The 24,511-nt window shown below is 50.0% G+C and overlaps 1 protein-coding gene and 1 long non-coding RNA gene across 2 annotated transcripts; both read right to left on the bottom strand.

Moving 5' to 3' along the window:
• Positions 1-1,884: 1,884 nt before the first annotated feature.
• LOC129735016 (uncharacterized) lies at positions 1,885-21,593 on the bottom strand. Its single transcript, XR_008730501.1, has 2 exons — positions 21,017-21,593; positions 1,885-2,276 (listed from the first exon to the last, which is right to left on the bottom strand). It is a non-coding gene; the product is annotated as an uncharacterized LOC129735016 (long non-coding RNA).
• On the bottom strand, positions 11,839-17,314 carry LOC129735015 (ribosome-binding protein 1-like). The gene is made up of 8 exons (XM_055700399.1): positions 16,649-17,314; positions 15,955-16,103; positions 15,608-15,730; positions 14,443-14,595; positions 13,988-14,106; positions 13,039-13,192; positions 12,480-12,614; positions 11,839-12,196 (listed from the first exon to the last, which is right to left on the bottom strand). Exons 1-8 carry the CDS (start codon positions 17,034-17,036, stop codon positions 12,158-12,160), a joined length of 1,260 nt encoding a protein of 419 aa, XP_055556374.1. The 5' UTR covers positions 17,037-17,314; the 3' UTR covers positions 11,839-12,157.
• Positions 21,594-24,511: the final 2,918 nt, after the last annotated feature.

The following is a 24,511-nucleotide window of genomic DNA, read 5'->3' as shown; positions in this document are numbered from 1 at the left end:
CTGACAACGCAGCATCACTTTGGGATGGTCCCCATCGGGACAGAGGGATTACTCCTAACCTGCAGGGTGAAAAGGGATGGATTTCCTCTTCCTGGCAGGAAACAGAAACGAGGGTCCAGAGAACATGTACCCACGTCCTTCTGCTGGCTTTAGGGCCAGACCAATGTGCCCCGGAGCTGACCGGGGCGGAGCTGAGCGCCCTGCATTCCTCACCTGGCAACCCCAACAATGCGCTGGTACCAACAGAGCTGCTGACCTCACAGTGCCACCGCGTCAGACTTAGATCAAAATTCGCCACTCCAGCTTAGGGCAAGGGCATCACTGACTGCTGGCAAATGCTCTCCAGCCCCGTCAGCTGCTCCCGCCACCTCCCAAAGCAGCTGGATGCTGGATTGGCCTTTGGGTTTTGGTTGTGGATGGCTGGGTTTTTTGAGATACTAGTGAGAGATGAGAACTTCACAAGTGAAATGCCCTGTGATGCAGCTCAAGTGAGCTCTGGCTAAAACTTACACCGTCTGACTGAATTTTAGAGGCACTAGAACTGTGCGCAGGACAAGAGCAGGTTTTGCAGTGTCTGTGACACCACAGCTGTGCCATGCAGAGCAGCACATCTGCACCATACAGGCTAGAAACCATTAGCTTCCTTCTAGAGCTGCTGCTGTGGCAGAGGACGTTCAAGCCTGTGTCTGTTGAAAGACACGATCTCAAACACCCTGTGCAACAGTAGGAATTAACAATGCGCTTGATCTAGAGATGTGGTTGTCATTACTCATTTCAAAAGGCATTGCATCTCCACGTGGAGAAGCAAAGCTCTGTTCAGCCTGTCAGACACCGTTAACCAAGGAGTAAACATCTTGCTGCAGCATTCAGAGATTTCATGCTCAGTCGGCCTGGCTTGTAGCCAGAGAGCGCCGACCCCCTTCAGTTCCTCCTGCTGCACTGGGCCAAAATCTTGCAGCCTGCAAGACAGACAGGATCGTTGTGCAGCAGTGCCAGCCTTCACACGACAGCTGGCCAGTGGACTGCAACTAGCCAGGGAGGCTGTGCTGCACAGGTGGAAGTTAAAAAAAAAAAAGAAAGAAAGAAATCCTGAAGAAATTCAGCTTTTCTCCACATCAGACGGCTTGGGTTGGGCTCCCTGATCTCCAAAAAAAGAATCCATTGTTGATTCCTTGGAGCAGCAAAGCCTTTCTGGTCTCTACAGCCCAGATGCTCACTCTGATTCTTTCACCCACCTTTCCAGAGCCAGCGGGAGCCGAGTCAGCCATTGGAGCCTGCCTGCGTGTAGCTTCCTCACCTGCCATACCCAGGGTAGCCCTAGAAAGGAGAGGTGCGCTCCTGAGAGAGCCTGCAGCGAAAAGGGGAACAGTCTGAGCACGGATGGAGTGAAAACGTTCTCCCCGGTATTTCTGCATTGCTATTTGGCATGTAGCCAGATGTCTGCTCTGACACACGTCAGAGAAAACCATCCAAATGCCTAAGCTAAGGCAGGGCTTACCTGCTTGGTGACCCGATTGCCTCTTCTAATGTTACTACCAAGTACATTTGATTGATTACTAGCATGCTGGAATACCACACTGAGTGTTTTGCCTCTTTTTTTAGGCATAAAGCATGAATGCCAAGCAAATGGGCCAGAGGACCTGCCCCGAGCTTGCATTGCTGAGAAGCCAGGAGGCTCCCTGGTCGTAGCTTTTGAAGCAAGTCCCGTGTAGATGTCATGCAGTGCCACAACTCTACAGGCATTCCATGTTTTAATAGATCAGTTATGTAAAGCAACCATTCTAGGCAAGGGTTTCACTAACTGCAGGGAAGCTGTTGGTAGAATAAAGCACATTTTGGAGATGTAGCTCGTATGTACAAATGACCCTCAACAAATCAAATCTAAGGATTTCTCTTGGTTTATTAATATTTGCATTGGTTGTCCAGCAGCCCAATACTGTCCCCAATGGATTAACGCTAAAGGTCTCCAAAAATGTTGGTCCAACGCTGCAAAGTGTCAATGTGTCATGGGATGAAAGGGGGGTGGGGGTGGGGTGGGGGTGTGAGAACAAACTGGTTCCTGTTCTTAATTTTCCGAGTTGTAAAAAGCAAAATTCAGTCAGTCTTTTTGAGGCTGCTGGTCAAATGGCCAAACTCAGAAACAGTTTCCCCTGTAACCACTTTATACAGAACTGAAAACCTGTAGTGAAAGTCAGGCTAAAACAACCTGTTGGCACAAAAACTGGGTTAAATTCTTAGTGCTAGCAGTTGCAGAGCAGTACTAATAAAGGCCAATCCTGAAGTGAAACAGACATAAAATAGACACATTTTTCTGGAGAAATAGTCCTAATCCACTCTTGTAAACTCACGGTGCAGTAATAATATTTAAAGGTTCACTTGTTCTAGAGGTTCAGTGTTCTTGTTATGAAGTGCCATGAGTTCTCCTTCAGCCTGAGGGATTCTATCAACTACTTTTCTGTTGACATAGTTTAATTTAGAACTACCTTCGTTTCTCTAATACACACTTACTAGCGGGTCAGATGCTTCTGAGGCTTCTACAAATGCCGATACTTCTATCAGAGTGCTCCAGTTCTATGGGTAGTACAGTGAAAAGAAACCACATCTCAAAAAGTGGTATTCTCAGCCCCAGTCTTTGGTCACTTGGTCCGTTTGTTCATAATCACTATTGATCTAACGTGGTAGAACCAATCAGCCTGACTAATATGGCTTGATCTGGGCTTTTTGTCTGTTAGCTTCTTTAATTCTGCAGAAATGCATGGAAATACCACCTAGACAGTCTGACCTGAAACTGAAATGCCTTTTGTATGGGGGGTAGAAAGCATTCCTGTGCCAGCTCCAGAGATCTTAAAAGGCTTCCACGTTTCACCGGTGGTTGCTTAAAGCTGTTTCCTTTGTGCAGTGTGTACATGGGAGTTGCACAGAGTTTTCCTGTATGTCTGTAGAGAAGAAGAAGAAAGAAAAAAACAAACCAAACCCCTTAGCCTCCCGTGCGTTACTGGGATATGTTCTGTGCGTGCCAAATTCAAACAGCCTAAATAAATGGGCTTTCCCTCCCCTGGGTCAGCGAGTGATTCCTCTGCAGCCTGCGGACTAGCCCTCCTGCAGCGGGGCCAGCGCTGCCGGCTGAGCGTGCCAGTGCCCCGCGTCAGCCGGGGGCTCGGGAGGCTGGTACGCGCCTGCTGCAGCTGCCGCACGGGGAGAAAGGATGGGGGTACGGGGCGGGGGGAGCAGGCTGGAAGTAAGAGCTGGCGGAGGTGGATGGAGTGGGGCGCGGGGAAGCAGGTTCACCTGCCTGCTGAGTGACGGCCAGCCTGCCGCGGGCTCCAGCTCCCTGGCAGCGCCTGCTCTCGGCCCGGGGGGCTTCAGACCCAAACGCCCACGCCTTGGGGAGCTTCCTGGGAAACTTGTTGCAGTCCGAGCAGGAGAAACCCTGCACATGTCAGTCACTTCCCCCGTGAGAACTGGGGGGGCTTTCTCTGGCCGGCCGCTGGAGCCCAGGCGCTTCCAGGCCGCCCCCTCCCCTGAGCTCTGGGCAGCTGTGTGGGGACAGAGCGGCACTGTCCCCACCGCTCCCGGCACAGCAGCGGGCTGCGCTGGCTCAGCCGCAGGGCCAGGGAAATGGTGGTCCGTGACCTCTCGCAGCATGTGCCCGCTCTGGCCACACTGCGCGGTTCAAACCTTGAATTCAAAGGCAGGCGGCGACGGACTGCTCTGACTTGGCACCCACACAGGTCACAGCGTTGGGAGCACAAGGGTTTCCGATGCAAAGAGACCCACCAGAGCGAAGCTTTGTGACTTCCAAGAAAAGCAAAGCGGCCTGGTTTGAGCTGGGGCTTTTCGCTTGTGTTTCAGTCAGCTCTGAGCTCACCCAAAAGCGGCTCGTCGTCGTCCTCATCAAGGGCTCCTCCTTGCCGAGGTGTCTGCAGGACTGGTCTCTGTCCCAAGTCCAGGTTGAGAAGGAAATGTGGTGACACAGCGGGACTGGTGCTGCCTGACAAACAACGGGAACTCTGAATAGCGAATGCTGTACCACTTATCTAAAGGATGACGCACCTACGTTTAGTTAAAAGTCGGGAGATGTCCGAGGACCCTTACTGCCACATGACGGATGCACAGACTGCTAAGGCCTTGGGTTGGTTATCTTCAGAAGGGACATTCTGTCTTAGATTCCTGTTGTACATGCAACGTGGCGAAGACAAAGACTTTAAACATGGCCCCTGAGGAATAGAGTCTGCGCAGAGACAACTCCTCAAGGACATTGTGCAGGCATGAGATATGTAAATGAATTCTCAGAATTGTAATGAATATGTAAACCATTTCTTGGAAAACTCATGAATAGGTCTGAGTAGCTTGTATAAAGGGGGGACTGAAAAGTCACCTCGGGGTGCATGACTTTGGTGGCGCGATCCCCCATGCACCCAGCGCTGCCGAATAAAGACAACCTCCGCTCGCCTGCATACTGCTGACTGATTCTTCAAATCACCCTCTCCTGACAAAGGGCATATTAACTTAATGAAAAGGAAAACACCAACTGCACGGAGATCACTAAAATCACCTAGAAAAGGGAGTAGTAGCAAACCCCAAGTTCCTACTTTTCTTTTCTAGGTGGCCATTTCCTACAAAAATAACTGCTTTTTCCAGTCTGCTTTTCTTTCTGGTTTCAAAGATGCATTTTGCCTCAGTATTGACAAGGAAATCACAGGAATTTGGATGGGGTTTTTTTTTCTTTTCTTTTTTCCTTTTCTTTTTTTTAGAGCAGGCCATAAATTTGAACCTCCATCATGAGCTTAGTGTTTTCTAAGAAGAAATTTTCTTCACTTTTTGAAAAGCAGTGGACTGCTCACTATGGCTTTCACCACTGAGGAAACTACTTCAACTACCACAGTATCAGAAAACCTAAGACACTTACATAGTACTACAAATAAGAATTAGAGATTATTTCCTTAGCTTACCCTTTCACTGGCATTTTAATAATTTTGAGCTCTCCCCAGATGAAAAAATCTTTTTGTCTTTTTCTTCTATCGTGTTTTCATTCTCCATTTTCAAACAGTCATTCTTCCTTACAGTAATCTTTTGTTTCATTTGCCGATTAGTGATGTTATTTAATTTATCCACACATTCCTGTTTTGCCACCGCCTGCACTTTTGAACATCTTTCTTTGCTTTTTCCTTCTCAACCTATAAAAACAAAGTTAAGCTTCACGTATTTCTAGAAGACAGAAACACCACATCCAGGATTGATTAATTCAGGGTTTACCTCTGAAATAATAGAAAATGAAATCTTTTTTGTAATTCATAGAGAAGCATTTTCACAAAATTACACTACAAAGTGTATTATGCCATTGAAAGTACTTTGAATTCACTCATCATGAAGGACATAACAAAAATACAGCCCTTAGAAAGAAAACAATAGTGTCTCTTAAAACAGGAACAAGAAAAAAGTGAAAACATTACTGATGGACAAAGCGTTAGGAGGACTGCACAATGTCTGTTGTAACACCACCAGAAAAAAATCAAGTGGAACTGTGCTGGGCTACTGCTCCCTGAACAAGGGGAGGAAAGAAAAAAAAGATCCCAAACCCACAAACACAACTGGTTTCACAGGAAAGAGGAATTTTAGTGAAAGGCAATGAAGACATGTTATCGATTTGTTAATAAGTTAAGATTGATTGACTTTATTTGATTGATTAATTGATTTTATAAAATCATTTTATAAAATTGAAAAATAGAAGGATAAGAAATATTTTTAATGAAACTCTTAGTTGCACAGTAAAAGCTGCTATGAGATCTTCTGTACGTCCTGTACCAAGGCTAGAAGAAGGGGCTGGAACCATTGTTAAAACTTAGGTAATAACTTTAGGGTTGAAAGGTTTCTTTGTATTTAACCAGTCTTCTGTACGCAGAGGTGTACTGAAATGTCAGAATATGAGATGAATGGGAACTGGGGAGAGTCGACTGGAACAGCTTGTGGTTACCTGCCAAGAAACTGTGAACTTCAGTAAAAGGTAATTCCGGCAGGGGGAGATCGCGACCACCGACTCATACACCACCTACCCAAATCGCACCCCAGACCCATTTCTAGACCTTTCTAAGCTCTACTGCGCAGAATCGGATATAGGAGGAGAGTATGTTAATGATTTACGGGAAATGTTATGATTATGCATGAATATTTAATGAATATGTATGAATAAGTTATATCTATGGAATCTGATTTTGGGACCTGGCGTGCGTTGATCGTGAGAGGACTCGCTCACGCACCCGGCCGTTAATAAAGAAGTGTCTGCTTATCTACATCACATTGGTGTCGATAAGTTCTTCAGTCCGAGATTTCGGTAACAGTTTTGGCGACCCAGATGGGACCCCACTGAAGGAGACCGGAGGAGTCGGGGACCTGATCGGTTCCGGCCGGCACCGAGGATTTCTCGGGGACACCCATCGATCCCCGATCCGTAAGGCTCTTCGCGACGTTCCCTGGATTTTTGGGTAAGACACTTCTTTTTTTAATTGTAGTAAGTAAGTGCACTAGAGGAAGTGGGTAGGAGTCCCACTATAATAATTGTATGGGAAAGAGTGGGATGGAGTCCCACCAGTGGGTTGGAGCCCCACTGAGTAAGTCTGCCTGTCAGACGCGGTGAAAGAGCTGCGCAGGGTAGGACTAGGAGTCTGCCCGTAAGACATAAGCGAAAGCTATTGCAGGGTTGGACTAAAAGGATCCTTGTGGAAGTGGAAGCCTAGGCGTCTGCCCGTAAGACATAAGCGAAAGCTATTGCAGGGTTGGACAAAAGTGGAGACAAGAGAAACTATATGCTATAGTGTTCTCTAAGGTAGTGCCTCTAACAAGAAGTTAGAAGGTTTTGGTGTTCTTTGTTGTTCTGTGAGTTTGTGTATTAAGAAGAAAATTAAGAGGTATAATATTGTGTTATATGTTTGTTTAAAGTAACTGTGGGAAAGTGTGAGTGTGGCTGTAAGGGTCAGACGTATAATTGAGAACGAAAGCGAGTGGGAGTGTGGATCCGCGGATCGGAGTGACAGAGTTGAATAATTGTGTATTGTACTGTGAGTAATTACACCATGGCAACTAAGTTAACTTGGTTGTTTAAAAGTAAAAGCATGGGTAATCTTGCTGTAAATGACAAAATCCCGAAAAATTCTTTGTTGGGATGTTTATTGGCACATTGGGGAAATTTACAGGATGATCTGCAAAAGAGCCAGATGATTGAGTTTGTAATAATTTGAGTATTGTAATAATTGGTGGCCTTTGTATATATTGGATGATCAGGAAAAGTGGCCCACGAATGGGACACTGAATTGTAACACTATTTTGCAGTTAATGCTGTATTGTAAAAGAGAAGGGAAATGGAATAAAATGCCAGATGTGGATTTGTTTTTTTTACTTAAGACAAAGAAAGGATTGGCAGGATGAATGTAAGCTAACTATTGGAGATAATTTGGTAATGGCTGTAACTTCTGATAATAAGAAAGTGGAAAAAAATGTTGTTTAAATTGTGAGGTTGGGAGTGGATACAGAAGCGACATTTTTTTATTAAATACCTGTAAAGGAAAAATTGGAACAACAACAGGCCATTCCTGCAACCCCTGGATTTGAAATTTGGAAATAAGATAATTACACATGAATTTTTGTATGTACCAGTATGTCCGGTACCCTTCTTAGGAAGAGATTTGTTATCCAAATTAAATGCACAGATTGTTTTTGACGAAGGAGAACTTTTCTTGAAAATACCTGAGTCAAAAACGGGAGAAATCCTGACGATACAAGAAAAGGTAAAGGAACAAGAAATTCCACCGGAGGTGGATTTGGCAGTGATCCCTACTGTATGGGAGACAGATATTCCTCGTAAATCGAAACTAGCAGAACCAGTTAAAATAGATTTGAAGGAAGGCGCAGAACAGTGAGAATTAAACAGTATCCAATCAAACCGGAAGTGAGACAGGAATTGAAGAAATGGATTGATAAATTTTTGGAGTATAAAATTTTGGAAGAATGTGAATCTGAGTATAATACTCCTATTTTACCAGTCAGAAAACCTTCAGGTGAATATAGACTGGTACAAGACTTGAGAGCAGTAAATCAAATAGTTGAGGATATTTATCCTGTGGTAGCCAACCCTTATACACTGTTAACAGCATTGAGGGAGAATTATCAGTGGTTTACAGTGCTTGATTTAAACGATGCTTTCTTCTGTATACCTTTGGAAAAGGGAAGCAGAAAACTGTTTGCTTTCGAATGGGAAAATCCTCAAACTGGGCAAAAGATGCAGCTGACATGGACTAGATTACCCCAAGGATTTAAAAACAGTCCAACTATTTTTGGAAATCATTTAGCAAAGGAACTTGAAATCTGGAAACAGGACAAACCAAGACCTGGGCATTTACTCCTACAATATGTGGATGACATATTGATAGCTACAGAAGAAAGACCTACCTGTATACAGGTGACTATTGACCTCTTGAATTTCCTGGGACTAAATGGGTATAAGGTATCCAGGAAGAAAGCCCAGATAGCCTGCCAGACTGTGATATATCTGGGCTTTGAGATTTCAAAAGGACAACGACAATTAGGAAAAAATCGCAAAGAAGCTATTTGTGGTATACCTGAGCCGAGAAATATTCATGAACTCAGAGCATTTTGGGGAATGACTGGGTGGTGTCGCCTTTGGATCATGAACTATGGGCTAATAGCTAAACCGCTGTACGAGGCCCAAAAGAACCCTTCCTTTGTATGGGGCCCACAACAACAAAAGGCTTTTGTAGAGTTGAAGCGTGCCTTAATGTCTGCACCTGCCTTGGGACTGCCGGATCTAACCAAAGATTTCCAGCTGTTTGTACATGAAAGGCAACACCTTGCACCGGGCGTGTTAACCCAGAGGATAGGAAGCTGGAAACGACCAGTCGGATATTTCTCTAAACAACTGGACACAGTGAGTAAAGGGTGGCCAAACTGCCTGCGAGCAGTGGCCGCAACAGTGATGCTCATACAAGAAGCTCGGAAATTGACTTTGGGAAGAACAATAACAGTCTATGTGCCACACATGGTGATAACTGTCCTAGAACAGAAGGGGGGACACTGGCTGTCCCCCAGCCGAATGATGAAGCACCAGGTGGTATTGACTGAACAGGATGATGTGATTCTAAAGACAACTAACCTGGTAAATCCTGCAGTGTTTTTAAGTTCCATACAGGAAGAAGGACGACTGGAACATGATTGCTTGGCTACCATCGAGTATGTTTATTCCAGTCGTGAAGATCTGAAGGATGTGCCATTGGAGAGACCAGACTGGGAACTGTATACTGATGGAAGCAGCTTTATGGAACACGGAGTCCGATACGCCGGATATGCGGTAACAACAGAGACTACAGTCATAGAAGCAGGAGCATTGGCGGGTACCACATCAGCCCAAAAGGCGGAACTCATCGCTTTAATTCGAGCCTTAGAATTAAGCAACGACAAGAGAGTAAATATCTGGACTGATTCAAAATATGCCTTTGGGGTAGTGCATGTCCATGGAGCTTTGTGGAAAGAGAGGGGGTTATTGTCCTCTCAAGGATCAAACATTAAGCATCAAACAGAGATTTTACGATTATTACAAGCAGTTCAAAAGCCAGATCAAGTAGCAATCATGCACTGTACGGCACACCAGACTGGCAATACAAAAATAATAGCTGGGAATAATTTAGCTGATAGAACAGCAAAAAGGGTAGCAAAGAAACAAGCATTGCAAATGGCAATAATTCCTTCTAAAACAGTAACCCTTCCCAGGGAGAAACCGAGATATTCAGAGGAAGATGACAAATCGGGTCAGTTATTAAATGCTAAGAAAAACTTAGCTGGATGGTGGATAACTCCTAATGGACAGGTAGTAATTCCACCTCCTGTGATGAGAGAGATAATTCAAACGAGACATCAAGAATGTCACTGGGGAGCAGAAGCCTTAGTAACATCTTTGGGAAAGCAAGTAATATCAGTTAAGATGTTGGGAATAGCTAATACGGTAACTGCAAAGTGTGAAGTACGTTTGAAAACCAATCCAGTGATTAAGAAAAAGGTTCAAATGGGCAGACTGAAATCTGGTACAGAACCTGGAGATTATTGGCAAGTAGATTTTTCAGAGCTGCCTAGACAAAATGGGTACCAGTACATCCTGGTAAGGGTTGATACTTTTACAGGATGGCCAGAAGCCCTTCCCTGTCGCACCACACAAGCAAAAAGAGGTTGTGAAGTGGTTATTACAAGAAATAATTCCGAGATTTGGAGTTCCTATTGGAATTTCCTCTGACAGAGGTCCACACTTTGTTGCTGAAGTAGTCCAAAGTGTTAGCAAAGTATTGGGTATTAATTGGTATTTGCATGCGTCTTGGAGGCCACAATCTAGTGGGAAAGTGGAAAGGATGAATCAAACATTAAAACGACAAATAAGTAGAATTTGTCAAGAAACCAGTCTAAAGTGGCCTCAGGCACTTTCATTGGCATTATTATGAAACAGGGTACAGCCAAAGACACAGGAGGCATTCCTTTCTCATGAAGTAGAAGACGCAAGGATCTGTGTTCCCAGACACAGGAGAAAGCACTCTAAGCAGCTGGAGTCTGCTCTGTAATTAATTGACCACTGTTAATCACCAGGCAGTGGGGGTGGGGGTGGGGGGGTGGGCTCTCAGCTTGCGTTCCCTCAGCCAGAATTCAGCAGGACCCCTTTTTCTTGCCTGATCAGAGACAGGTCACGCACATACCCCAGAGCCCAAGTGTGATTTGCACATCCCTTCTCCATCGTGACCCCCAAAGCTGCAGTGCTGGGGGGACAGGACACGTGTCTACCCAGTCCTGCCTGCGTGGAATCTCTGGTGTGTCTAATATAGAGGCTGAGCACACGCAGACTTCTCTGGGAACAAAAGGGAGGCGGGTCTGGCCTTCATCCCCCTTCCTGGCCTTGGTTCTTCACACCCCCCAGAGGTACCAAGTACTCTGGGGGCCTTTTCCCCCCACCAGCTCCTCAAATCCCACTGATGTCAGCGCCGGGCTCAGCAGCTTTATTGTGAGGAGGCAGGCACCAAGCTGTGACGTGGTCTCTGCCATTTCCCAATAAACCAACTTGAAATAAAAAAAGAAAAAGTATTTAAAAAGAAGAAAACTCGGGGGAAAAAGGGTGGGTTTGTGTGGAGTTTCAACAGGAAAGCCACAAGAAGGGGAGAGAGAAGGCTGAAGAGCCTGGCAGTGCCCAAGGACCACCACCACGCAGCACCCGCAGGGACAGAATTTCTGGGGTGCGCTGAGGCTTAAGAGAGCAGGAGCAGCCTGCGCTGGGCTGGCGAGGCTGTGCTGCTGCGCCCTGTCCCCACGCTCACGCTGCTCTGCCCTGTCCCCACGCTCAGCCTGACCCCGTGGCAGGGGACCTCGGGGTGCACCGCCAGTGTGAGAACACTCGTGGCTGGAAGGGAAGGCTTCTCTCCTTTGCGTATCTTGGAGAAAAAACAGAGGGGATGGCTGTTTGCAGCACAGCAAGCAAGGCGGGGGAGTAAAGGATCTGCTCCCGGCCACAGCAGGGTCCTTCTTCAGTGACCCCAAACACCTGGCTGGCTTGCAAACTTAATAAAAAATTAGTAAATAATAACCCGGAAAATGAAGCAAGAATAAGCTCTTTTCACTACATCATTGTAAATGCATCGACACCCAGAAATACACAAAAGGATACGCGCCAAGAGCCACCCATCAAAGAGAGGCTTCCTTCCATGCTGGGTCTCACTTTCACACTTCTTCCACTCCAACAAACAAAAAAACCCAAAACAAAACAAAAAAAGTAAAAAAGAAAGGAAAAAAAAAATCACCAGTTGACGTACAAACAGAGTCTTCCCTTTTCACAGATTTGTGGGTTCTGCCTGCCCCGATGTGGTCGGTGCGGTGCCCTTGGGAACAAACGGTAGTTGTACAAAACAGTATGAAGATTTTCTTACAAACATATGCCTGCAGTGTTTACTGGTTGGGTTTTTGTGTTTGGGGTTTTTTTTAAGTTTCAAAACTAGGTTTTAGGTCATGAATGGCTTGCAACTTTTTTCTACAGTAAATCAGGCATATATTTTTAGTTTTCGTTTTAGGAATGTGTAAGGCATTTTGGTAAGGTGACGGTAAGGTCTAGGTCACAGACTCGTCAGACTGAAGTCCCTTCCTTCAAACTGTCCTCTTCCCCCTGGAGAAGGAAAAGAGAGGTGGGTTACTCAACTGGCTCTCAACCTTATCCTCGTGGCAGCTCAAGCATCAAAGCGTTTCACAGATGGGCCAGGTCCTGCCTTTTGAGAAGGGAGAACCATGGCCACCATCTCCTGTGCTCCCAGAGCTTCCCAAAAGCCACCCAGATGGTTTCTGGCAGCAAGTGCCACCTTGTCTCCGGTTTTCAACCACTGCCTGACACGCGCTTCCCCCTGCCCTCCACCAGCACCAAGGGGAGGGATGGCTGCGGCCACCACAAGTACCGTTTCCTGAAGCTGTTCTTTACACTTCTTCAGTCTCCCTTTGGCCAGTTGGTCCTGGGTAACCTTCAGTCGCTCCTGTAGTTCGCTTGCTGCCTGGCCCCGGTTCTTTCTTTTTTTTTTTTTTCCTAGTTTTTCCTACATGGGAGTCAAAAGAAGGTGTCTGCCTGAGTCTCCCTTGGCCGTCTGGCGACACTCCCCCCTCCAAAACATCTCGGGTCACCTCAGGTCTCCACTGAGCTGCCTCGGCGGGCACAAGCCAGCGATGCGCCACTGCTCCAGCGGCGTGCTCAGAGGCTCTACCTGGGAGGTGTCCTTTAAACACCCCTAAACCCCCAAATCCAGCCACACCCCGGTGACAATAACAAAGCCACAAGCTCTACCTCCTGCACCAAGGGCTTCAGAGTCGAGAGGGAGCACCCACGTCCTCGTGAGCACCCGCTGGCAGGGGCCACTGGGTTTCCTCTCTCACCTGAGGCTACCACCCAGCACGGTGCACCACCTAGGCTTCCCCCCCCACCCTCACACCCGGCGGGAGCAGGTTTGCAGGCGCTTGCCTGACCTGCAGCTGCTCCATCTGCCTCTCCAAGGCCGCCACTTTCATCTTCCAGCTCTTCCTCAGCTGCTCCTCTTGCCGCAGCACCTCTGACTTCTCAGACAGCTCGTTCATCAGCTTGCCGCACCACTCCTGTAACCTGGCCACCTCAGCGTTTTGCCTGCACCAACAGAAGCAGCGTTATTCCAGCCCGCAGGCCAGTCAAGCATCCCTGGCGTTACCCAGGGGGAACACATCCTCCTGGTGGGCCTGGTAACAGGGCTTGAAACATCTCAACGGTTGTGTTGGCCTGTTTCTCGGACACGCCTGGTCCTTCAGGGATGGGGTGGAAGGAGCTGACACATCAATTTCAAAAGCTCCGTTTCCATCACAGGAGACATTTCTTTCTCATGAAGTAGAAGACGCAAGGATCTGTGTTCCCAGACACAGGAGAAAGCACTCTAAGCAGCTGGCGTCTGCTCTGTAATTAACTGACCACTGTTAATCACCAGCCATTTCAGACTTTCTACAAAAAGGAGCGCCAAATTCTTCTCCCTAGCTCCTGGTTGTTCTGTATGCACCAGGCAGGTCTCGCTTCTCTGCAGCACCGCTCCCATCAAAGAGCCAGCGACATTTCTTCTGAAGTTGGTGAGCACAAGCTCTCCGAAGTGTGGAGAAATGCTGCAGTGCCTTCTGGTCCCCTCTGCCCCCTCCGCTAGCATCAGCACAGGTGACTCCAAAGCAGAGAGGGCTTCCCCTGCCCTTCCACTTGGGAAAAGCATCCTTGTTTCCCCTGCCAGGCCCACAGAAGCCATTTGGCAATCTCTTCCTCACTCCCTCCTCTACCTCCAGCTAGCTGGGGCGTCTGTAGAAGCACCCTCCAGAAAGGGGGTGGCCAATCATGATGGACAGCCCCCCCCAGGGCTTGCCAGAGGGCGGCCCCAGGCTCTGCCCCCACCCCCACCCCTAGTCTTACTTGCTCTCCATCTGACTTCTGATCTGGCAGAAGGCATCGCTCAGGATGGAGTTCTCCTGCTGCAGGCGAGCCAGCTGCGTGTCGGGGCCACTCTCCAGCTGCTCCTGCAGGGTGCGGATCTAGGGAGAGACCAACAGGGGTTGATGCCGCTGCTGCCAGCCCCTCGGCTCTCCCCTGAGGAGCCCACTCCATGGGCAAGAGGGACTGCCAAGGAAGCCACAGCGAGGTGTCTGCTGCTGCTGACAGCCCCTGCGGCTGCTGCATCCCGTGAGGATGCTCCCACATCCCTCTTCTAGCGTGAGCACCACGGCTCAGGAGCACTGCGGGGCTCTCGCCCCTCCCCGAGGCTCTGGCCCCCTCGCCCACCTCGGTCTTCTCCAAAAGACCAGGCAGCTGCCACCGAGGGCCAGCCGGCAGCCAGCGGAGGAAGCTGCAGAGCACCGCGTGGGGCTCACCTTGCCCTGCAGCTGCTGCGTTTCGCTGACATGGTCCTGGTAGCTGGCCTGCACGCGTGCCTGCACCGCTGCCATCTCCTGCTCGCGGGCCAGCAGCTGCTCCTTCAGCTTGCCCTCCACGGCCGTCGCCTTGGCCCGCTCGGCCGCCAGCTCCTTCGAGGAGAGAAGCCACCCGGTCAGTTTCAGCGCAGGAACTCCCCTGCTTTAAGGGGACTCGAAACAAGTGGCCTCCTGGCTCAGAAGACTTTAAGAAGTGTAACCCTTTCGGCGCTGCCCCCAGGCCCAGCTACACCCTTCCGCACTTACATTTCCTCCTGCATTAAGCTTTGGGCTCAGTGGCCACTGGATGCCACTGTTGTTCCACACTGGGCCAGCTAAGAGACAGGAGTGACAGCCTGGAATTTTATTCCCCTCCCCGGCCCCAGGATCAATATCATCACATCAAGTCTGGGGCAAAGCAGGAAAACAAAAAAAAGAAAACACCCCCACAAACCAAACACACCCCCCCTCCGCCCCCTGCCAAGGCAGGGGTGCTCTCTTGGCCGGCTGGGTGATGCCGTGCCGCTGCCCTGGGCTGCCTGCACAGGCCGGGGCTTAGCACAGCACTCAGTGCACAGGGTGGCTTCGCCCTCTCCTCTCCTGCCTGCAGGCAGATGGACCTGCTGCAGCAGGGTCCTGGCGGCTGCGGGGCAGGAGGTGCTGAGCACGACGCGCCGGGGGTCCCTTCTGACTTCAACACCCAACGAGAGGTGGAGGCAAGGGGCTGAGCCAGGCAAGGGGGCTGTAAAGAGCACCAGGCTCCTTAAAAAGGGACTGATCAACACCTTCTCAGCTCAGGGGCTCTGCCAAGAGATGAGAAGGGCTTTACTGTCCTCCGGAAAGCAGCAGAAAGCTGCAGTCTCTTACGGGCACGGCTTTAGCCCCCTCCAGCTGCGGCTGCCCAACAGGGCACGTGCCTCCCCGGGCTGGATCAGGCCCAGGAGAGGAGCTCAGGTGGGCATCTCCTCCCCTTTTGGGGGAGAAAACAGCAAATGGATGAAGGGCCCAGAGAACCCCTGGGCTTCACCTCCAAGGGCGGGTAAGACGCGGGGAGAGGGAGGCACACGGCGAGCCGTGAGGCGCAGAGCCCGTGCCAGGGGTGCCGGGAGGGCTGCGCGGCACTTACCTGGCTCAGCTCCTCCACCTTGTTTCTGGCAGCGGCTGCAGCCTCCTGCTTGGTGGCGAGCTGCTTCTCCTTCTCCGCCAGCTGGCGTTTCAGGACAGTGACAGGGTCACCCTTCTGCTTGGCCTGCCGGCGCAGGGTGGCACATCAGCGGGGACCACCACCTCCGCATCCAACCCCTCCACCCCACACGCACAGGGTCCTGCCCTCTGCCCCAGGGAAAATTCAGCTCCTGTCTCTAAGGCTGCCCCTCGGGGGACAGCCTGCCCGAAAACGGGCTGCCTTCACCCCTCCGCACCCCCGGAGGCTTGGCCCAGCCCTGGTGGACGCGACGCTGCTGGCAGCCCTACCGCGTGCCAGGAGTCCTGGACGATGCCCGCTTTCTCCGTCAGGATCTCGATGAGCCGCTGGGCCTCCCCCTCGCCGAACACCGTGCTGCTGACCGTGGACACGAGCGTCTTGTAGGGCAGGTGGAGGGGCCCATCCGAGTCCGCAGGTGCTGGGGAGGAGAGAGGAGGGGTTGGGAGCGCTCGAGCCAACGGCAGGGCTGAGTAGCATCGCCTCAGTTGACTTCAACCCCATAACTGCCATTTCACGCCAGCAACCGCCCAGATGTCCACAGCCAAGTTTGATACCTCTCTAACTGAAAGCAATGTGACGAGCGCTGGGGACGGCGCTCACCACAGACAAGCGTTCCCTGAGCCAGCTGCCACCTCTGCCTGGCTCTGCTACTGCTCCTGCCGCCCTGCCACCGCCCTCCATCACACTGATCGATTCCAGACGGAGCTGGGCACGCTTTGCTAAAGCCAGGGAGCAGAGACGTGGTGGGCATCAGAAGCTGGACTCCATTGTGACACAGCCTCGCTGGGGGACTGTCGCTCCACGCAGCGGTGCCAGTGATGCAGAGCAGCAAGGTCGTCTCCTGCCTTTCACCAGGCAGGTTCGTTCCAGCTCTTTGCTAAGGGAACGAGATGACTCCAGCCCTTCTCCGATCCCTCTGCCGGCTTACCCGACGGGGATATATGCAGAGGAACTTGGCCTTACCTGGCTCGCTCTTCTTCTTGGATGCAGCCACCTTCTTGACAGGTCCATTATGCTTCTGCTCCTCATGGGCTGGAAGAACATTGCTTTTCTTTATGGTGACAGAGCTGACCACTGGAGCACTTTGGTGCGCCTCTGGGACCTGTCCATTAGGTTTCTCTTGATTTTTCTTTCCTTTTCCTTTTTTCTCAACAGCTTCCTCTTTCTTCTTTTTCTCTTTTTCCTTCTGCTGAGTCTTCTTAAGCCCTTTGCCTTGCTTGGCCAAGGCTTCCTCAGAAGGACGGAGGACCTTCTCCATGAAGGTGAACACCAGGAAGATCCCGATGGCTGATACCACCATCAGACCTCCAAAGAGCACAAGATTCAGCATCTGAGGGTCATAGACATCCATCCTGCCTTATTCTTCTGTGCCTGCAAGACACCACAACAACAGTTAGTGGGGAAAACAAAGAGGCGCAACAGCCTCTCTGTGAGCAGCGAGTTTCCCATGTCCATCTGTGTTGTGTGGGCAACCTGCTGACACCCCCCGCCCCCTCCCAGGTTTGCGCTCCTCCGCTGCGCTGCCTGCGCACGGTGCTCCAGCCACACCGCAGGGGCTGCTTGCGCTGGCTGCAGCAAGCTCCAGAAGAACCAAAGAGGGGGAAGAAAAAACCAGGGATGCAATCAGAGACAGCCACGAGCAAAGTGCCCATGCCTTGTCCAATGGGACGCTTTTGCACAACCCTGGGCAATCCCTGCAGCCCTGCGGCAGTAAGAGAGCCCGTTTCCAGACTGCCTGGTGCAGTTTGGCCAAGACCTGGGCTCTCCCTGGGCCACCTGGCCTTATCTCTGCGCCCAGGCGCAGGTGGAAGTGCATCCAGGGTCTCAGCTCTGGAATAGAACACCCCCCTGGAAGGGGAAAGCATGCACGGGAGAGCTTTCCCCAGCTTTGCAGCAGCCCTGGCCGCCTCCCTTTGCCAGCCGCACCCTGCGGCACTGCTGGCCTCTGCCCAGCCTGGCAGGGAGGACACGCAGTGACCACATCCCACTGGGTCGCTGCTCCCAGCCTCCAGTGACGAGAACCACCCCAGCAATGATGCTACAGACGCCACACAGAGAACCAAGACGCTACCATCTCCTTGCAACGCAAACACCAGGAAAAGGCCCAAGTTCAAGCCAAAAAAAAGCAAAAGCATGGTCATTAACCATCTCATCTCCCCAGCAGATGCCCACAGGAAGAAACGAAACTTGCAAAGGGAGCACTGGATGTGGTGCTTCTCTTTCCACCTCTGCTGTTAACTGGCGGGCATCCGTTCCCACCCTCCTCTCCACGCTCAGGTTCTCCACCCATAACACACGGAGCCGCAAGGGAGACTGTACTGCCTGGTCTGAGACCTGGCAGGCAGGGTGCAGCCCCGCGCGGAGGAAGATGCTGCTGCCTCCACTCTTCTTAATCGCTAACCGAACCCCGTCCCGAGTCTGGAAGCCAGGCTCTTCCCCGCTGTCCCACTCGTGCGTTTCCCCCATGGGCACCACCTCCACGTGGCTCACAACCCCCCCGATGCTGCAGCCAGGCAGTTCATCTGCGCAGGGGCACTCCCCAGGAGGTGCCAGGCTGCGCTTTCTCGTGATCAGCGCATCAAGCCCTCAGCTATCAGAAGTTCCCATCCCCACGCTTAACTGTCAACATCATTGAATTTCCTCTTTAAGAGGTTGTGGGCTGGGGACGGAGGGAGTGGCTGGAAAGGGAGGAGGCAAAAATAAGAATAAAACTAAGGAGATCAGCATCTTTTCAAAACCTCAGTGCTCACAGGGAGAGACCTCAGAGCCTTTCCCTTTCTCACAGCCGACAGCGGCGAACTCACTCCCAGCCGAATCCGCACTGGTGCAGCGAGGGGGTGACAGGGCAATGAAAACGTCGCCTCCAACCCCCAGGGGGGTTGTTGAGGGCTGTTTCAACCAGCAGCCCAGCTCTCCCTGCCCGCCTCGCCAAGCATCCCAGACAAAGCAGCAGAGAGCCGGCAGGCGGGCAGGCTGCCAACGCCAGCTGGAACCAGCCTCCCCCCGGCAGGACCAACTTTCTACACCAGGGCACCGCGCGAGATCCCAGCTGATACTACAGGCATCGCTATCCCGGCCCGTCCCAGTCGTTTGGGATTTCAGCGGCCTCAGCCGGCTCCATCCCAGCACAGCTGGTGCCAGCCCCCTCCCTCCTGACAACGCAGCATCACTTTGGGATGGTCCCCATCGGGACAGAGGGATTACTCCTAACCTGCAGGGTGAAAAGGGATGGATTTCCTCTTCCTGGCAGGAAACAGAAACGAGGGTCCAGAGAACATGTACCCACGTCCTTCTGCTGGCTTTAGGGCCAGACCAATGTGCCCCGGAGCTGACCGGGGCGGAGCTGAGCGCCCTGCATTCCTCACCTGGCAACCCCAACAATGCGCTGGTACCAACAGAGCTGCTGACCTCACAGTGCCACCGCGTCAGACTTAGATCAAAATTCGCCACTCCAGCTTAGGGCAAGGGCATCACTGACTGCTGGCAAATGCTCTCCAGCCCCGTCAGCTGCTCCCGCCACCTCCCAAAGCAGCTGGATGCTGGATTGGCCTTTGGGTTTTGGTTGTGGATGGCTGGGTTTTTTGAGATACTAGTGAGAGATGAGAACTTCACAAGTGAAATGCCCTGTGATGCAGCTCAAGTGAGCTCTGGCTAAAACTTACACCGTCTGACTGAATTTTAGAGGCACTAGAACTGTGCGCAGGACAAGAGCAGGTTTTGCAGTGTCTGTGACACCACAGCTGTGCCATGCAGAGCAGCACATCTGCACCATACAGGCTAGAAACCATTAGCTTCCTTCTAGAGCTGCTGCTGTGGCAGAGGACGTTCAAGCCTGTGTCTGTTGAAAGACACGATCTCAAACACCCTGTGCAACAGTAGGAATTAACAATGCGCTTGATCTAGAGATGTGGTTGTCATTACTCATTTCAAAAGGCATTGCATCTCCACGTGGAGAAGCAAAGCTCTGTTCAGCCTGTCAGACACCGTTAACCAAGGAGTAAACATCTTGCTGCAGCATTCAGAGATTTCATGCTCAGTCGGCCTGGCTTGTAGCCAGAGAGCGCCGACCCCCTTCAGTTCCTCCTGCTGCACTGGGCCAAAATCTTGCAGCCTGCAAGACAGACAGGATCGTTGTGCAGCAGTGCCAGCCTTCACACGACAGCTGGCCAGTGGACTGCAACTAGCCAGGGAGGCTGTGCTGCACAGGTGGAAGTTAAAAAAAAAAAAGAAAGAAAGAAATCCTGAAGAAATTCAGCTTTTCTCCACATCAGACGGCTTGGGTTGGGCTCCCTGATCTCCAAAAAAAGAATCCATTGTTGATTCCTTGGAGCAGCAAAGCCTTTCTGGTCTCTACAGCCCAGATGCTCACTCTGATTCTTTCACCCACCTTTCCAGAGCCAGCGGGAGCCGAGTCAGCCATTGGAGCCTGCCTGCGTGTAGCTTCCTCACCTGCCATACCCAGGGTAGCCCTAGAAAGGAGAGGTGCGCTCCTGAGAGAGCCTGCAGCGAAAAGGGGAACAGTCTGAGCACGGATGTAGTGAAAACGTTCTCCCCGGTATTTCTGCATTGCTATTTGGCATGTAGCCAGATGTCTGCTCTGACACACGTCAGAGAAAACCATCCAAATGCCTAAGCTAAGGCAGGGCTTACCTGCTTGGTGACCCGATTGCCTCTTCTAATGTTACTACCAAGTACATTTGATTGATTACTAGCATGCTGGAATACCACACTGAGTGTTTTGCCTCTTTTTTTAGGCATAAAGCATGAATGCCAAGCAAATGGGCCAGAGGACCTGCCCCGAGCTTGCATTGCTGAGAAGCCAGGAGGCTCCCTGGTCGTAGCTTTTGAAGCAAGTCCCGTGTAGATGTCATGCAGTGCCACAACTCTACAGGCATTCCATGTTTTAATAGATCAGTTATGTAAAGCAACCATTCTAGGCAAGGGTTTCACTAACTGCAGGGAAGCTGTTGGTAGAATAAAGCACATTTTGGAGATGTAGCTCGTATGTACAAATGACCCTCAACAAATCAAATCTAAGGATTTCTCTTGGTTTATTAATATTTGCATTGGTTGTCCAGCAGCCCAATACTGTCCCCAATGGATTAACGCTAAAGGTCTCCAAAAATGTTGGTCCAACGCTGCAAAGTGTCAATGTGTCATGGGATGAAAGGGGGGTGGGGGTGGGGTGGGGGTGTGAGAACAAACTGGTTCCTGTTCTTAATTTTCCGAGTTGTAAAAAGCAAAATTCAGTCAGTCTTTTTGAGGCTGCTGGTCAAATGGCCAAACTCAGAAACAGTTTCCCCTGTAACCACTTTATACAGAACTGAAAACCTGTAGTGAAAGTCAGGCTAAAACAACCTGTTGGCACAAAAACTGGGTTAAATTCTTAGTGCTAGCAGTTGCAGAGCAGTACTAATAAAGGCCAATCCTGAAGTGAAACAGACATAAAATAGACACATTTTTCTGGAGAAATAGTCCTAATCCACTCTTGTAAACTCACGGTGCAGTAATAATATTTAAAGGTTCACTTGTTCTAGAGGTTCAGTGTTCTTGTTATGAAGTGCCATGAGTTCTCCTTCAGCCTGAGGGATTCTATCAACTACTTTTCTGTTGACATAGTTTAATTTAGAACTACCTTCGTTTCTCTAATACACACTTACTAGCGGGTCAGATGCTTCTGAGGCTTCTACAAATGCCGATACTTCTATCAGAGTGCTCCAGTTCTATGGGTAGTACAGTGAAAAGAAACCACATCTCAAAAAGTGGTATTCTCAGCCCCAGTCTTTGGTCACTTGGTCCGTTTGTTCATAATCACTATTGATCTAACGTGGTAGAACCAATCAGCCTGACTAATATGGCTTGATCTGGGCTTTTTGTCTGTTAGCTTCTTTAATTCTGCAGAAATGCATGGAAATACCACCTAGACAGTCTGACCTGAAACTGAAATGCCTTTTGTATGGGGGGTAGAAAGCATTCCTGTGCCAGCTCCAGAGATCTTAAAAGGCTTCCACGTTTCACCGGTGGTTGCTTAAAGCTGTTTCCTTTGTGCAGTGTGTACATGGGAGTTGCACAGAGTTTTCCTGTATGTCTGTAGAGAAGAAGAAGAAAGAAAAAAACAAAACAAACCCCTTAGCCTCCCGTGCGTTACTGGGATATGTTCTGTGCGTGCCAAATTCAAACAGCCTAAATAAATGGGCTTTCCCTCCCCTGGGTCAGCGAGTGATTCCTCTGCAGCCTGCGGACTAGCCCTCCTGCAGCGGGGCCAGCGCTGCCGGCTGAGCGTGCCAGTGCCCCGCGTCAGCCGGGGGCTCGGGAGGCTGGTACGCGCCTGCTGCAGCTGCCGCACGGGGAGAAAGGATGGGGGTACGGGCCGGGGGGAGCAGGCTGGAAGTAAGAGCTGGCGGAGGTGGATGGAGTGGGGCGCGGGGAAGCAGGTTCACCTGCCTGCTGAGTGACGGCCAGCCTGCCGCGGGCTCCAGCTCCCTGGCAGCGCCTGCTCTCGGCCCGGGGGGCTTCAGACCCAAACGCCCACGCCTTGGGGAGCTTCCTGGGAAACTTGTTGCAGTCCGAGCAGGAGAAACCCTGCACATGTCAGTCACTTCCCCCGTGAGAACTGGGGGGGCTTTCTCTGGCCGGCCGCTGGAGCCCAGGCGCTTCCAGGCCGCCCCCTCCCCTGAGCTCTGGGCAGCTGTGTGGGGACAGAGCGGCACTGTCCCCACCGCTCCCGGCACAGCAGCGGGCTGCGCTGGCTCAGCCGCAGGGCCAGGGAAATGGTGGTCCGTGACCTCTCGCAGCATGTGCCCGCTCTGGCCACACTGCGCGGTTCAAACCTTGAATTCAAAGGCAGGCGGCGACGGACTGCTCTGACTTGGCACCCACACAGGTCACAGCGTTGGGAGCACAAGGGTTTCCGATGCAAAGAGACCCACCAGAGCGAAGCTTTGTGACTTCCAAGAAAAGCAAAGCGGCCTGGTTTGAGCTGGGGCTTTTCGCTTGTGTTTCAGTCAGCTCTGAGCTCACCCAAAAGCGGCTCGTCGTCGTCCTCATCAAGGGCTCCTCCTTGCCGAGGTGTCTGCAGGACTGGTCTCTGTCCCAAGTCCAGGTTGAGAAGGAAATGTGGTGACACAGCGGGACTGGTGCTGCCTGACAAACAACGGGAACTCTGAATAGCGAATGCTGTACCACTTATCTAAAGGATGACGCACCTACGTTTAGTTAAAAGTCGGGAGATGTCCAAGGACCCTTACTGCCACATGACGGATGCACAGACTGCTAAGGCCTTGGGTTGGTTATCTTCAGAAGGGACATTCTGTCTTAGATTCCTGTTGTACATGCAACGTGGCGAAGACAAAGACTTTAAACATGGCCCCTGAGGAATAGAGTCTGCGCAGAGACAACTCCTCAAGGACATTGTGCAGGCATGAGATATGTAAATGAATTCTCAGAATTGTAATGAATATGTAAACCATTTCTTGGAAAACTCATGAATAGGTCTGAGTAGCTTGTATAAAGGGGGGACTGAAAAGTCACCTCGGGGTGCATGACTTTGGTGGCGCGATCCCCCATGCACCCAGCGCTGCCGAATAAAGACAACCTCCGCTCGCCTGCATACTGCTGACTGATTCTTCAAATCACCCTCTCCTGACAAAGGGCATATTAACTTAATGAAAAGGAAAACACCAACTGCACGGAGATCACTAAAATCACCTAGAAAAGGGAGTAGTAGCAAACCCCAAGTTCCTACTTTTCTTTTCTAGGTGGCCATTTCCTACAAAAATAACTGCTTTTTCCAGTCTGCTTTTCTTTCTGGTTTCAAAGATGCATTTTGCCTCAGTATTGACAAGGAAATCACAGGAATTTGGATGGGGTTTTTTTTTCTTTTCTTTTTTCCTTTTCTTTTTTTTAGAGCAGGCCATAAATTTGAACCTCCATCATGAGCTTAGTGTTTTCTAAGAAGAAATTTTCTTCACTTTTTGAAAAGCAGTGGACTGCTCACTATGGCTTTCACCACTGAGGAAACTACTTCAACTACCACAGTATCAGAAAACCTAAGACACTTACATAGTACTACAAATAAGAATTAGAGATTATTTCCTTAGCTTACCCTTTCACTGGCATTTTAATAATTTTGAGCTCTCCCCAGATGAAAAAATCTTTTTGTCTTTTTCTTCTATCGTGTTTTCATTCTCCATTTTCAAACAGTCATTCTTCCTTACAGTAATCTTTTGTTTCATTTGCCGATTAGTGATGTTATTTAATTTATCCACACATTCCTGTTTTGCCACCGCCTGCACTTTTGAACATCTTTCTTTGCTTTTTCCTTCTCAACCTATAAAAACAAAGTTAAGCTTCACGTATTTCTAGAAGACAGAAACACCACATCCAGGATTGATTAATTCAGGGTTTACCTCTGAAATAATAGAAAATGAAATCTTTTTTGTAATTCATAGAGAAGCATTTTCACAAAATTACACTACAAAGTGTATTATGCCATTGAAAGTACTTTGAATTCACTCATCATGAAGGACATAACAAAAATACAGCCCTTAGAAAGAAAACAATAGTGTCTCTTAAAACAGGAACAAGAAAAAAGTGAAAACATTACTGATGGACAAAGCGTTAGGAGGACTGCACAATGTCTGTTGTAACACCACCAGAAAAAAATCAAGTGGAACTGTGCTGGGCTACTGCTCCCTGAACAAGGGGAGGAAAGAAAAAAAAGATCCCAAACCCACAAACACAACTGGTTTCACAGGAAAGAGGAATTTTAGTGAAAGGCAATGAAGACATGTTATCGATTTGTTAATAAGTTAAGATTGATTGACT

The sequence above is a fragment of the Falco cherrug genome, unplaced genomic scaffold (assembly GCF_023634085.1).
Source record: "Falco cherrug isolate bFalChe1 unplaced genomic scaffold, bFalChe1.pri scaffold_101, whole genome shotgun sequence".
In the NCBI taxonomy this organism is placed as follows: Eukaryota; Metazoa; Chordata; class Aves; order Falconiformes; family Falconidae; genus Falco; species Falco cherrug.
This window is presented reverse-complemented; position numbering and strand designations above follow the sequence as displayed.

Bases quoted from the DNA above. Each gene is read 5' to 3' on its own strand.
- LOC129735015 (XM_055700399.1), bottom strand. From the start codon at position 17,036: ATGGATGTCTATGACCCTCAGATGCTGAATCTTGTGCTCTTTGGAGGT. The intron at 16,104-16,648 runs GTAAGGCCAAGT...TCTCCTCCCCAG, and splicing joins CAAGAAGAAGAGCGAGCCAG to CACCTGCGGACTCGGATGGG. The intron at 12,615-13,038 runs GTCAGGCAAGCG...ACTCCCATGTAG, and splicing joins GGCAGATGGAGCAGCTGCAG to GAAAAACTAGGAAAAAAAAA.